This window comes from Kwoniella mangroviensis, assembly GCF_000507465.2.
Source record: "Kwoniella mangroviensis CBS 8507 chromosome 1 map unlocalized Ctg01, whole genome shotgun sequence".
NCBI lineage: Eukaryota > Fungi > Basidiomycota > Tremellomycetes > Tremellales > Cryptococcaceae > Kwoniella > Kwoniella mangrovensis.
The window spans coordinates 2,784,834-2,798,578 of record NW_027062533.1 but is presented as its reverse complement, the minus strand read 5'-3'; the positions used below and the strand labels follow the sequence as shown (position 1 = coordinate 2,798,578).

Genomic DNA, 13,745 nt, shown 5'->3' with positions numbered 1-13,745 from the left:
TGTCCACTTGTCAGACGTCTTTCAGCTGTGTCAGAAGAACAAAGGAGTTGGAACGTAATTGTTGTGAGTGTGGTATATCTTGTGATTATGATTGTCTTCCAAGTAGATAGATGATGCTGGACTGCGATAGATTGAGTGAATGACAATATGCAACGTGTTCTGACTCGGTGTGTGGCAATCAATGTATTCGTCAACGGATCAACTCTCTAATGTTTTTTTTTTTGTTGTTTGTTTGAGTAACACGTTCTTTCGGATCAATACTCCGAGTCGAGATAGTGTCCCAGCTCCCGAGATGTGCTCATACGTCACATGTTCATACCTTGCATCTCCCCTGTGTCTCGCATGCACGAGCCTGACATTGAGTGAACTGAGTGACTGCTACAATGCTACAATCCCACGATAGGTGAGCTGGGATATGTATTCCGATCTGCAGCAGAAACAGATGAATTGCGGCAAAATGGGTTGAATCCCCACGGGACATCCGTTCCTGATTGCGGCAACCCATCCCATCACTTGACCATTACCAGTCACTTTCTAATCGGGATTGTGTTGCGATTAGAATGTGTTGTAATCTCAGGGTGAATGATGAAGGAATGGTTTTTCCCCACGTCATGCTGCTTCGCTTTCAGTTTTCCCATTGCAGAGAGCAGCTCCGATGAAGTGGATCAACCCGTTTTCATTATATTAGGGTACATACAGTACATCACAACTCCCCCTTCGCATCCTTGCATCTTACTCGTAGTATACAGTAGCGTATCCTTGCTCAGGATATCTCAAGCGTCAAGGTCAGTCTGTGAACCATCTTTTGGCAAACAGTACATAGCAGATAGTGTACATCGGTCAAGGCTGTATCTACCCTTGATATCCCCCACCTTTAGCGTGCATTCATCACCCAGCTGACGTTTTGGGTTTTTCATCATCATCATATTGTTTATCACTCCCCCTTTGGTCTCCTTTGTCGTCGTCAAGCAGTCGTATACGCAAGCACACACACAAACAAACCAACGAAAAATTCTTCAACTCCACTAGGTGAGCTTCTTTCTTCTTTCTTCTCGTTTCCCAAGTAGAACACGCACTGATATATCTCGTCTACATCTCTTTTGACCATCATATCCTCCATTTACTGTTCTCTGTCCACCTTGCCAATACTCATGATGACATCTCCCTTTCAAAGCTTCACCAACCTACATCCACCCAAAATGTCCGTCACTCCCGATAACCTCGCTTCCCGACTGGCCGGACTCAACACCTCTGAATCAGTAACCAACGGTCGTTCACCTTCTGCACCAGGATCACCAAGCTCAGAGACCCCCCGTAGAGGATCGGTCTTGGATAACGGTACCAACCTCGGCTCAGCTTTAGGTCGCAAATCATCCGTGGGTGGTGGAGCAAAGCCCGGCTTCGCCATGACCAATTCTGAGACCGAACGAAGAGGCAGTGCTGGAAGTGCCGGTAGAATCAGTAGAAGGGGTAGTAACATCGTAATGACTCCCGGTGGTGCTCAAGCTGTTTATCACACCAGAACCAATGTAAGTTTTGCTTTTTCTGTTGATAAGATAAGATACTTCCAACTGATAAACTTCACAGGATGATGTCGAGCTCCCTCACGCTGAGAAGAGTGCGTAATATGTCTGAGACGAGAGATGGTGAAAGAGTCGTAGCTGAAAGATCGTATATAGAAACTATCGCCGACCATCTGAGAAAGTACGAGAGTCTTCTGACACGTGAGTCTTTCACTGCGCTGTTGATACGTAGATGTCAACTCATCACTTCGTGTTTCTCGTAGTCACCCCTCAACGAATGCGAATGATCGTGCACTCATTCGAAGAGACTCTTGATAATGGTCTTCAGAAGGATGGACAGGTTGTGGTACGTGATTATCCTGGAAATCTATCCCTGCTCTACGCTGACTTTCGTCTTTCTTATATATAGCCTATGAGTACGTATCTCCGTAATCATTCGTTTTTCAAGCATTGCTGAAATCTTTGTTTATTCAGTTCCTACCTTCGTCTTCGGTGTGAGTTGGTCATTTATATGGCGAATGGGTCAAGCTGATATGCTTCTTAGTGGCCATCCGGTAAAGAAGTTGGTGAATACCTCGCCTTGGACTTGGGAGGTACCAATCTTCGAGTCTGTCTCGTCACTCTTCAAGGTCAAGGTAAATTCCAAGTCACCCAGACCAAATATAGATTGACTGAGGAGCAAAAGCAAGACGAGGGTCAAAAATTGTGAGGTCCCGTTCCTCACCATTCATATTCCGAGAGTAGAAAGCTGACACCGAATATTCGCAATTGGCCATCAGGCTCGACTTCTGCGCTGAATGTTTAGACTCTTTCATTCGCGATACTTTGGGTAGAACTGAGGCCGATGGTATCCTTCCTCTGGGATTCACTGTGAGTACTTCTTCACCTTTTCGTCTCGCAGGCTTCACCGCTGACCTCAAGCTACGCATCCTAGTTCTCTTACCCATGCTCGTAAGTTCTCATATCGATACTGTAGAAGACTGCGCTTACCTTTCTACAGTCAAGATCGAATTGACCATGGTGGTACGTAGTATCATACTATCCCTTGGGCACCGCTGACGAACGTGCAGTTCTTATCCGATGGACCAAGGGTTTCGGAGCACCTAACATCGAGGGCAGGGATGTCGCTGCTATGTTCATGGATAGTTTGAAGAGATTTGTAAGTTTGACATTTGACCTGCTATGAAAAGTTAGGCTAACGTCCCAATAGAACGTCGCTGCCGAGCTCACTGCCCTGATCAACGATACTACCGGTACTTTGATTGCCTCCAACTACGTCGATCCCCACACCAAGATTGCTGTGATCTTCGGTACTGGTTGTAATGCCGCTTACATGGAGAGCGCTGGTGCTATCCCTAAGATAGACAGCATCGGACTGCCCAAAGAGCAGGGTATGGCCATCAACGTGAGCTGAGTGTTTATTCTGGCTCGAGGTCAAATCGCTAATTGATCAACAGTGTGAATGGGGAGCCTTCGACTCTTTCGATCACCAACACCTTCGTAAGTCTAGTGGATTTCTCATTCGGATCGACGTTGCTCATCATGCATGCAGCTCGAACCAAATACGACATCATCATTGATGAGTCCTCCAACAAGCCTGGAGAGCAAGTGAGTCCGTCAACCATTCTAACAGTTAATGGACGTCGCTTACATACCACTATACAGTCTTTCGAGAAGATGATTGCTGGTTTGTACCTGGGTGAAATCTTCCGATTGATCATCTGCGAGCTCATCGATGCTGGTGATCTGTTCCTGGGTCAAAACACCTACAAGCTCGAAAAGGCTTACGCTTTCGATACTGCTTTCCTGTCTTTGATGGAAAGGTATGTCCAATCCGTTCAGCTTGTCATATCCTCGACCACTCACCATACTCCCTTCACAGTGATATTACCGATGAACTCCTTACTGTCATCGGTGTCTTCACTCATTTCTTCGGTGTTGAGACTACGCTGGAAGAACGACAGTTCTTCAAGAAACTTGCTGTCTTGATTGGTACTCGATCGGCAAGACTTTCGGCTTGTGGTATTGCTGCCATTGTCAGCAAGAAGGGCTACCTTGATGAAGGTTGTGGTGTCGGTGCTGATGGTTCATTGTACAACGTGAGTGTCGTTGTAATATGAGTATTATCGAAAGAGTGAATGTGCTGACCAGACGTATACTCAGAAATACCCCAACTTCGCTAACCGAGTCCATGCTGCTCTGGTTGATATCTTCGGTGAAAAGGGTAAGAACATCGTCACTCACCATGCCGAAGATGGTTCAGGTGTAGGAAGTGCTATCATTGCCGGTGAGTGTTCAGACCCAAGGTTGTATTTAGATTGTTACTGATATGACATATGCTCTCAGCTATGACCAAAGAACGAAAGGACCGAGGATTCTTCGTCGAATACTAAACGTATCTCATATCATTGAATCAAGGAGGAATTATAGAGGTGGATTTGCAAACAAGGAAGGTATGGCATGTAATAATAGTAGAAAAAACCAACGCATCAAGGGTTGAAGGATTTTGATTAAATCTGGTTTTATGCAAATATTGACGTATATTGATACCTATCTCACAGAACTTACGACTGCCATCTTCGATATACTCAATCAGCGAATCTAGTTGAGCACACTTCCAATGATCATTGTAATCTGATGATAACTCGATGCGTGAGGTCATTACAGTACTGATTGTATGCTTGAGTTGTCTGACATGAGCTAATGGATACAAGTGGCGTCGTCGTGGTAACCCAGCATGATTGTTTGGCCACTACGGAAGCCGATCTTCCAATCAGGTATACCACCATCCCATTGCCTTATCACTTGGTCGTTCTCTGTTCTACTTTGAATCAATCTCTTCATTTCTCTTCAAACTCCATTCCATGTTCCATAAAAGGGTTCATATTCTTGTCTTATCTAACAGATCGATACCCTCTCACAATATCCAATATTAACCTTTGTACTAAGACGTCAGAGATCACATCAGCTTAGACATCAAATCAAAATGAGAGTAGCTACTCCAGCTCCAAATTTCTATATACATCCCTTGACACCTCCCACAACTGGAAAGAAAGCATTGCACCACTCGATTACTCCTTCTAGCCCTCTCAGTCCGTCACCGAACGCCATCAAAGCGAACGCTAAAGCTGAAGATGCGGACGACTGGCGGGAATTACCTTTGATCTTGTACCATGACTCTCGTCAGCTCAGCAATCGAGACGCTGCAACGAAAAGTGAGTACGACCAAAGCTGCCCACTTTCTTGATGATCATGTATAAGTGTTGACGCTTTGTCAGCTTCTCCGTCTCAATCGATCGGACAAGGTGGTAAAGAAAAGGAAGAAGCTCTGTTTTTCGAAAAGTCTGTTACGCCGTCCAGTGATGAAACATTAAAGGTAAGTCTGTTGTACTAACCGATAAGAAATCGAATAAATGCTTATCTGCCATGCTCAGGAAATCGATGAGAGCGAAAGTGACGATGAAGTTGTGTTCGTTGGTGATGCGTTGTCAGTGACATCTTCATCTAGAAATGTAGGTACTTATCTCGAAAGAGATACTCATGATGACCTCAGCTGAATTCTGGATTGCGAACAGAATATCCACCATTCCTCAAGGCCGAAATTCAATATTGATGTTACTCCTGAGAGTCCTGCACATCATCAAGATGTGGTTCTGTCAAGTCAAGCGATCCTCAAGCGAACATATAGGGAAGTAGAAGATGAAGAGGAAGTCTCGTTCGTGGGACGTTCATACAAAGTACCTCGGTTGAATCCAGCAGGGCACGCGCAGATGATCAACAGGGAAGATACCCCACTTCAAGCCATGGTCAGTTCGAAAGAATTTTCCTGTTTGGAATGCGGTTGTAGCTGTGGTGGTAACTCAAGCATTAGCAAAGGGAAAGGGTCAGGTAGCACCACTCTTTCTGCGAAAGTCAGAGGGAATATAACTTGTAAGTCCCATGAACAAATGACATTTGGTCACCTTCGCTGAAACTCAGTTCAGCCTTACTCTTGAACCAAGATCAATCGTTATATGATCAGCTCCGATCAGATCCTAGGGTACAAGATTGGAAGGATATAGCGGAATTGGTTGGGGCTCAAAGGGAAGATTATGATCGAGTCCGACATGCTGCTAGGTGGCTCCAGCAGCATTTACCAGGTTTGGTCGCGAAGGGATTGCCATGAAACGGATCTTTCCATGGGGTACAAACTTTTTTCTTGATATCTTGACAAAGCTTATTGTTTAATCTTTGGATTTTTCATTCTTGCTTTCTTATCCTTGCTAGGTCATTCCTTTGGAATCGTGAAACTTTATTATATATGCATACAATAGCTCTACTTACCTGCAAGAGCAATCATCTCCTCTTCAGTCAATGTTCCCATCACCTCATCAAGACCATCACTGCCATATTCCGTTTCCTGACTACCTGCCCTCCCTGCTAATTTCTCCGCCACTAGCTCAGCCAGTCTCGGTGTCGCTACGGCGGATTTGCTAGATTCTTGAGCAGCGATTGCATTCCGTATAATTTCGGGGTATAATGATGCGAAGGTAAGATAAGATGTATGTCCTTTCATTTCAGGAGTGGGTTTGGTAAGTACTACGTTCTTCAGTTGTGTATCGGGTTCAATCCAAGCCGAGTATTCTTTGACTTGTTCCTGCTGTTTTTCTTCATTATCGATATCTGCTGATGGTGTACCTTCGGCTTTATCCTCTTCTAATTTCCTCTTTTGACCAGGTTCGACGTGTTCAGAGCTAGAAACGCCATCTCGGTTCTCTTTTTGCCGTCTAGCCTTTTCCCTGGCGGTCTTCATTTGAACAGCTCTCCTCTCTACTTTTCGTTTCTCATGAGCTTTCAGAGAATCCACGACGGATGAGACAGAGGTGAGATGATCGGGATCAGACTCTTTGACAAGCTCGTGCGTACGGATGAGTACCTCTTGGGTGAAGATATCTACGAAAACGGTAAATTAGAATTGTGACTTGTCAAGGGTTTGATAAGCTTACCTGAGAAGCCTTCTGATCGAAGAGTGGACACCGTCTTCAGAACTTGTTCAAGACAAGGACTGAAGCAACAGATTTTCGTGATGATATCGGGCTAGATGCAATTCAGTGAAACTCCAGGTTCCAATACCGATAAGACTCACTCGTAACGTTTTCATCGCGTGGGGTATCGCTTCCCAAGGGGCAGGGAGATCCAAGAATACTGTCAAAGAGATCAGCATCGCTTGCGAACATACATGCGGAGGAACGTACCTGCTTCTACTCCTGACGCATCATTGAAACCGTCCTTGCAAACATTTCTGTGCTGCAGTCGCACATTCTCGAGTCCATGGGATTTGAATTCCTCTCTATGCCAAATCAGCGAGGGCTCGTATTGCAGTATGACTTACAGTGCCTTTTCATATCTCGGCTGATGGTATTCGAATGAGAGAACCTGTCCTGTCGGTCCCACCGTCCTCGACAAGCTATGTGTCATGCTTCCACTGCCTGTACCCGCTTCTATCACTTTACCTCCTACACGTACTCCTAAACGCATGGTTATATACGAGATATCGGGTAGATACAGTATTTGTGTTCGATGAGGAAGAGATAGAGTCCATAGTTCAGGTGTAGGTCTGAGAAGATGAATATAGCCTGCATGAGGAGGTGGAGAATGCAACTAACGGGGTGAGCCCAGCTGAATTATCGATGTGAACTCACTTTTGTACCGAATTTCTGCCCGATCAGATCTACATGAGCGTATCGACCGAATTTGTTGTGCATCTCTTCTCCAGGAGTGATGATGATCGATGTGAGATTGTCCCTAGACTATCATGCTCATCAGCTGGATTCGATAGGGCCTTGAACATGACCATAACTTGCCATATACACGATGACCAGATCACCAGCTTCGATGACCGCCCGTGAGTGAAACATGGATTTACTATACAGGCTTGATCGAGAGCTTTCCGATAGCTTTTGCTGGTCCACCCGTTGATCCTGCATCCTGTTGAGCAGATGATCTTTTTTTGAATTGTGATGTGATACTAGTGGTCAAATAAATGATAAATTTATCAACAAATCTGAAAGTGTTGTAGGTGAACTCGTTCGCATAATGAAATCGCGATTACGTAACAGAGATAACGGTCGTGATTTCTCTAATTGACACTTTGATATTCTTGCATTTCTCTCTTTCGGATCTACTTTTCTTTTGCTTCTTCCCTTCATCTTACCTTGCCTAAGTCAGCTCTTACCACTTGATTGTGTCAGAGTCAGTCGTACACGAGTCATAACAAGATAGGGACAGGTATCGCCATGTCCTCTGATCTTCGCATGCTCCTGCATGCCCTCGTCAACCCGACATCGAACGAGGGGTATGTGCGAGATCAGCAGACTCTGTCAGAGCTCTTCAAGGAGCCAGGTGAGCGATCGTCTATCAACATCTTTCAACGGGCAAACGCTGACTTTGAATGTCTCTTCAGAGTTTTTCGTTGCTCTCCAAGCACTTGCTGCTGATAAATCGCTTCAACAGCAAGAGCGACTTATGGCTTCTGTGATCACGGCAAGAGAGCTGAAAACAAAATGGCGAAGCAAAGCGTGAGTGTAACAGCTTGATACATGTACTGACGGAATGGCAGACTGGTACCAGAGAACAGAAAACCCGAGGTCCGAGAAAGGCTCTTTAGCTTTATTGAGGAAGGTGATATGTCTGTAAGTGTATGCAGTATACCAAATTCGTCGGCTCATCTCGCTCATGATGTATCAGATCGCTCGACCTCAACTTGGTCTTCTCGTTGCGATTGCTCGAATCGAATATCCCAAAACATGGCAGAATCTCCCTCAGCTTCTTCTCGAACCTCTCATGATGTGTTTGGCGCATCTCGATAACCTCTCTTCCTCCTCTTCTTCGACCAGTACCGTCCTCCTCAACATCTTATGGACCATCAACGCCCTTGTCAAGGAATGGAGGACCGTCAAGGTCTCCCACGGTGCTTTAGTGATGCAAAAATTCGAAGATGTGTTCACGGATCCTGTAGGAAGAGTGTTAGCTATATGGGCGGAGCATGAGAGAAATGGGCAGGAAGATTTGACGCTTGCAGAGGCTGGACGATATTCGTTCAAGTGAGTTGTTTCATGATGGAAGCCAAGCTGACCCACCAGAATCCTTGCCCGTCTTTGTCAATGGCAATGGTCTCGCTCTAAAGGTCTTCAGACCCAAGAAGCGCATCAAAAAGTGAGTCGTGCGGTCCGTTCAAAGGCATGCCAAATGTTACCATTGCTGAAGCGGAGCTACAGATCAATCATCTCGTCCATCATTCCGTACATCATGCCCCGATCATTCAAGCGCATCGTCTTCGTCTGGTCACCCAATCAAATTCTGAAAAGCTCGTCAGATCGTTGACAAAGCATCTGCGAGCCATTGGTAAATGGTGGAGAGTGATGATCGGCCTTGACCCCAAAGGGTTCTGCAAAATACCTGGTGTCACCACCGGTGTAGGTTGGTGGTGGGGAGAAGTCGGTGGCGTGGTGGCAGGTTCAGATGGCGCTGTAGCCAATGATGGTAAGTCGCATTCGTGAGAAGTCTAGCTAAATACGACAGATTCCGATTTCATCCCTTATCCAAAGCGGTTCCTCTTACTTGGTCTCCTTCTGTTCAAGGATATCTTACCTATTTTAGCTCACGACCACCCAGATAGTAAGTCCTGACTTGAAGTGGCATCGCTGACAATAGTCTTCACTCCACATTTCATTCTATCCGCTTTCCACCTTCTTGTGGACAAGCTGTTGCCCCTCACGTCCACGGATCTTGAGGCATTGGAAGATGAACCTGAAGAATGGCTGGTCGGCGAAAGCTTTGACGAAGAAGCTTGGGCGTTCGAGTTCAGGGTGAGAGAATTATTTTCGTCTCTCGTAGAGATGCGTTTGCTGAATTTTCGGTAGCCTTGTGCCGAGCGAGTTCTGATTGCGTTGAACAACGCCTGTCGAAACGTCCCCAAAGAACACAAGGTCATTGAGCCAGAGATGATCAAACTCCTTGCCACCACGGAAGGTAAGTCGAATGACGACAGACTGTAGCTGACAGAATAGCGGCACCCGCTAGCGATTTGCCTTCTATTTTGAGACGTGAAGCGGTCTACTGTGCCTTAGGAAGATTAAGCAGATCGGTGGCAACGTACGGAGGGGTCGATTTCAACGGTTTATTGACTGGAATTGCCAGCTGGATTGGAAACGGTCAACCTTTGTAAGTACACGTTCGATCGGAAAGAGCTGACTTATCAGACATCGTATCGCCAAGCGACGAGTGGCTTGGCTCATAGGCGAATGGGTCAGTGCGGATGAAGATGCTGCCAAGCTGCCTATCGTCTGGCAAATGCTGTTGCACTTGTTGTCGGAACGTAGCGAAGCCACCGATAAAGCGGTCCAGCTAAGCGCGACAATAGCAATCAAGGAATGTGTGGATGTGAGTTATAGCATTTGTGGAATGATGCTGATCACGGTAGTTATGGGAATTACCGATCGATTACTTCATCCCTTACCTGCAACAAACAGTGGAAGAATTGTGAGTCCACCAGAATTGAGCGAAGCTAATAATTCGCAGAACCAAATTGCTCGGCGAAGCCGCTACTCTCGATGGAAAGCGATATGTTAACGACGCAATCGGTGTGGTGATTGAAAGAGTCGGAGATCAGATCCTGCCGTATTTACCGAAACTCGCTCAATCTGTTCCAGTGTTGTGGCATAGTGCCGGCGGCTTGGAAGGCGAATGGTTGTTCAAGGCGTCCCTCGTCGTACTCACCACCAAACTTGTCTCCGCCGCTAAAGCTACCTCGGGTGATTTGATGGAACTTGTTATCCCTCTCATCGAAGAGAGTCTCCAACCGCCAGCGAAGGACTTTTTCGAAGATGATGGTTTGATCTTATGGCAAACAGCTCTCTGGAACGCGGCTTCACCTTATCAGCCAACCAAAGAGACTGGTTTGATCCGATTAATACCAGGTCTGCTCAGTATGCTGGGAGAGAATATGGATCTCCTCCCCAAGCTCTTGCCTCTTCTTGACTCCTATCTCCTACTCGATGCCAGTGGCATCACCCAAACATACGGAGAAGCAATAACCTCGACCTTTGCCAAGGCATTGACCACCAGTAAGCCCAACGCGGAAGCAGTCAGTCGTATCCTCGTCACCGTCTCTCTCCTCATTCGAACTGCGCCCTTGGCTCAGCTTGCGCCTCTTCTTCTCCACTCTGGTATCTTCCAACACATCACAACTGCTCTTGAGGATGATAAAGCGTCAGGTTTGATCCTGGCCGCCTACCTGGAGATATTATCTCGAATCGCAATTCTTGACCCTCGCATATTCCTTCAATTGGTTGCCGAATCTGCTCGAATGCAAAATCGAGATGGGCAAAAACTCTTAGATGAGGTTTTAGATGCTCTCTGGAGGAATTTCGATTATGTTGGTGAAACTCGAATGAGGAAAGCTGTGGCTATGGGAGCTGGGGCTTTGCTCACAACAGTGAGTGATTACACATTTGCAATAGAAGCTGACGATTCCAGGGTGATCTTCACGTCTTAGATCGTTTTGATGGCGAGTTTAGTAAGTCAATTTTAAGGAAGAACGCCGCTGACTTGGTATAGTGAATATATTCCTTGATGTGTTGGGTGAAGTACAAGTGGCTCAAGACGATCCCAACAGTATAGAGTAAGTTAGCTTTGTCCGTAAAACCCGAAGTGTAATGGCGTTCACGCGATTTCGTAGAACCGGACTTCGACCTTGGCAAGATGAACACTCCTCACAATGGTCGGATATTCAATGTGAGTAAGCTTTAATGTATAGTCATGTATTATCAGGCTGAAGCTATCATGCTTAGATACCCCCGAGGGCAAGCGTCGAGTCACACTAGAAGATAGCGATCCAGCATACTCAGTTCCTCTCAAGGGTTACATCGTTCAGATCCTGCATCAAGCTCATGCAGTGGGATTGGGACCTTTCTGGGACAAGGCGGACCAAGGGACTAAACGAAGTTTGGAGACATTCCTCAGCTGATAGGAATTTTTACTTTAGACAGTTACATACATATATACAGTACTTGATACATCATGAAACCTTTATGACATGTAACGAGATATACATGCGACAAAAATCAATATTTCTAATTACCGGATACAACGAATTTAGAGATACAAGCTATTTATTTTTTGCTTACAACCAAGAGGCGAATCGCCAGAAAATGGGAATATGAGATACAACTGTTTTTATCATGGACCGAACATCAATTACCAGGTTACCTCCCACTACCTTCAGATTCCAATCGGGGATGTATTTCCTTCCGGGGATCCATTGCAAGATTTGAGCATCCCCCCAGGAGAGTGCCAACTCCACTCGATAAGCCGTGAGCTGAGGGAGTGGATTGGCCGAATGATTCATTGTTGCGTATAAGGATATCTGACGAGTACGGTCTGGCAAGGATGGACTATTCGTGTTGTATGTTTGAGATCCCTCTCGTACTTTGTAAGGTACTGAGGGGGGCGGAGGATCTGCCCCGATCGACTTTGAGGCCTGGTTGTCTGGCTGAGGCGGCGGGGACGTAGGTGTCTCAAGATCTGCTTGCGAGAATTGGGATGACACCACCTCGTGAAGCTATATGCAACCGATCAGCTATACCGTATCCGTCTGCCAACTTGAAATGCATACTCACAGTAGGGATATTCTCATCTGTTGGAAGTCCTTTGTCGGTGTTCATCTCTGTAACGGGTTCATTGTCCGCGCCGTTCTCCGACGAGGTTGTCGAATCATGCAGTACTCGTTCTGCGATATCGGGAGTTGCCACAGGCAATGGATCGTCGACTGACCTGGTGATATCTTCCTCTGCGGGTATCGAGAGATCCGCTACCAGATGAGGACCAGATGTGGTTGAGCTGAGTGTGTCTGCGTCTGAGACGTCCGAGGTCAACAACGGGTGGAAAGGTTCAGGATCATCCACATCCACCTCTTCTTCTTCTTGTCCGATTTCCTATGCAGGGAGGATCAGAAAAAAAGCGACAGCTTAGATCATATAACTCACCGAGTCTTCTTCCACTTCATTGAGTATATATGTCTCTTCCAGAGACAACGGGGGTAAAGGGATTTCGCTGTATGAGGTGGGTTGATTCGCAGGACGACCATCATTACCCTTCATTGAGATCAATTTGTCATCCGAATTTTTATGTGTTGGACGTCCGATGGGTCGACCTAGATCGAGCATATGGGCATGATGCTGTATATGTTGGAGACTGGCCACTGAAGCGGTTCGCTCACCATCGTGGTTCGCACCGGTGGGGGAAGATCGGGGATGATGGTGAATTGCCGTACTGTGACTTAAAGCTTGAGCAGGAGGCGGGAGGAAAGCCAGACCTCGACCGGATGTACGTCTGACTACGGTGGGTTGATGTAGCCTAGGTAAGGATTTCGAGAACGATGTGTTATCATCATAATTTGACGATGAAGAGCTGAATCCACTTTGATATGATTTGGGTGAACCTGGACCGTCCAGAGTAGGTGTTCTGATGTTGGTGATATCGCTTGAAGTTCGTACGTGACCTTGATAAATGACTGGCGATTTCGAGGGGGTTCCCTGAGCTCTTGGAGGTGTAGAGGATGCGATAGCAGATAGGATGGATGTTGCTCCAAGTGGTGGAGATGCAGATGAGGTAGTCGAGGATTCCGAATCCCTAAAAAGGCGTGTTAGCCAATACAAATCGAAATCGTTGCGTCAGAATGGACGGACCCACCTCCTTTGAAGGCTCGATTGTATGCTTGTCGGCCTTCCTTGCCCTGCTTGGCTCGTTGATGGTGACGATTCACTCCCATAGCGTCGTCTTGCGGGCGAATCGCGATCGAAGAATGGTGTGTTGTTCACATAATTGTGCGATGGAGATCTTGGTATGATTGATTTGACTCTGGGAGGGGTTGAGGGCAAGCCTTCGACATTCAGATTACTTGATGATGCGACTGTACCCACCGGGGGTGCACCGAAGAGCAAAGAAGGAGGACGAGAGGCCGAATGACGATTTTCCCTAGGGGGTGAAGGTGAGAAAGGGCGATCGGGATGAGGAGGGAGGTGAACGTTGTCCATGCGTGTGGATCTCGTTGTTGAGTCTGGCATGACTAAGATGACGAGAGGGATGGGTAAGTGTATGATGAGTCGATAATGGAGATCATCGGGGGAAGGATCGCTATGTAAGGATGGAATGTTGACTAGAGGTGGGAGTGGGATGATAAGA

General features: G+C 46.4%; 5 protein-coding genes across 5 annotated transcripts; 3 read left to right on the top strand and 2 right to left on the bottom strand.

Moving 5' to 3' along the window:
- Positions 1-1,199: 1,199 nt before the first annotated feature.
- On the top strand, positions 1,200-3,916 carry I203_101028 (uncharacterized protein; the record flags this gene model as incomplete). The annotated part of the gene is made up of 18 exons (XM_065516795.1): positions 1,200-1,529; positions 1,588-1,618; positions 1,680-1,724; positions 1,787-1,869; positions 1,933-1,939; positions 1,998-2,017; positions 2,068-2,228; positions 2,303-2,393; positions 2,458-2,474; positions 2,524-2,546; positions 2,594-2,682; positions 2,734-2,928; positions 2,981-3,023; positions 3,076-3,131; positions 3,189-3,346; positions 3,406-3,622; positions 3,687-3,810; positions 3,870-3,916. The coding sequence occupies 18 exons, from the start codon at positions 1,200-1,202 to the stop codon at positions 3,914-3,916; spliced, it is 1,737 nt and encodes a 578-aa protein (XP_065373613.1).
- Positions 3,917-4,509: 593 nt separating this feature from the next.
- On the top strand, positions 4,510-5,688 carry I203_101027 (uncharacterized protein; the record flags this gene model as incomplete). Its single annotated transcript, XM_019145986.1, has 5 exons — positions 4,510-4,738; positions 4,802-4,899; positions 4,958-5,035; positions 5,099-5,453; positions 5,507-5,688. The coding sequence occupies 5 exons, from the start codon at positions 4,510-4,512 to the stop codon at positions 5,686-5,688; spliced, it is 942 nt and encodes a 313-aa protein (XP_019004545.1).
- A 150-nt stretch (positions 5,689-5,838) lies between these two features.
- Positions 5,839-7,489, bottom strand: I203_101026 (uncharacterized protein; the record flags this gene model as incomplete). The annotated part of the gene is made up of 7 exons (XM_065516794.1): positions 5,839-6,455; positions 6,509-6,599; positions 6,649-6,707; positions 6,758-6,852; positions 6,895-6,914; positions 7,205-7,312; positions 7,367-7,489. The coding sequence occupies 7 exons, from the start codon at positions 7,487-7,489 to the stop codon at positions 5,839-5,841; spliced, it is 1,113 nt and encodes a 370-aa protein (XP_065373612.1).
- A 309-nt stretch (positions 7,490-7,798) lies between these two features.
- Positions 7,799-11,529, top strand: I203_101025 (uncharacterized protein; the record flags this gene model as incomplete). The annotated part of the gene is made up of 16 exons (XM_065516793.1): positions 7,799-7,904; positions 7,966-8,080; positions 8,122-8,194; positions 8,250-8,605; positions 8,697-8,717; positions 8,780-8,803; positions 8,878-9,044; positions 9,216-9,370; positions 9,425-9,490; positions 9,553-9,725; positions 9,815-9,944; positions 10,034-10,043; positions 10,103-11,002; positions 11,121-11,184; positions 11,242-11,297; positions 11,354-11,529. The coding sequence occupies 16 exons, from the start codon at positions 7,799-7,801 to the stop codon at positions 11,527-11,529; spliced, it is 2,592 nt and encodes an 863-aa protein (XP_065373611.1).
- A 156-nt stretch (positions 11,530-11,685) lies between these two features.
- On the bottom strand, positions 11,686-13,627 carry I203_101024 (uncharacterized protein; the record flags this gene model as incomplete). The annotated part of the gene is made up of 4 exons (XM_019145983.1): positions 11,686-12,123; positions 12,182-12,496; positions 12,548-13,193; positions 13,254-13,627. The coding sequence occupies 4 exons, from the start codon at positions 13,625-13,627 to the stop codon at positions 11,686-11,688; spliced, it is 1,773 nt and encodes a 590-aa protein (XP_019004542.1).
- Positions 13,628-13,745: the final 118 nt, after the last annotated feature.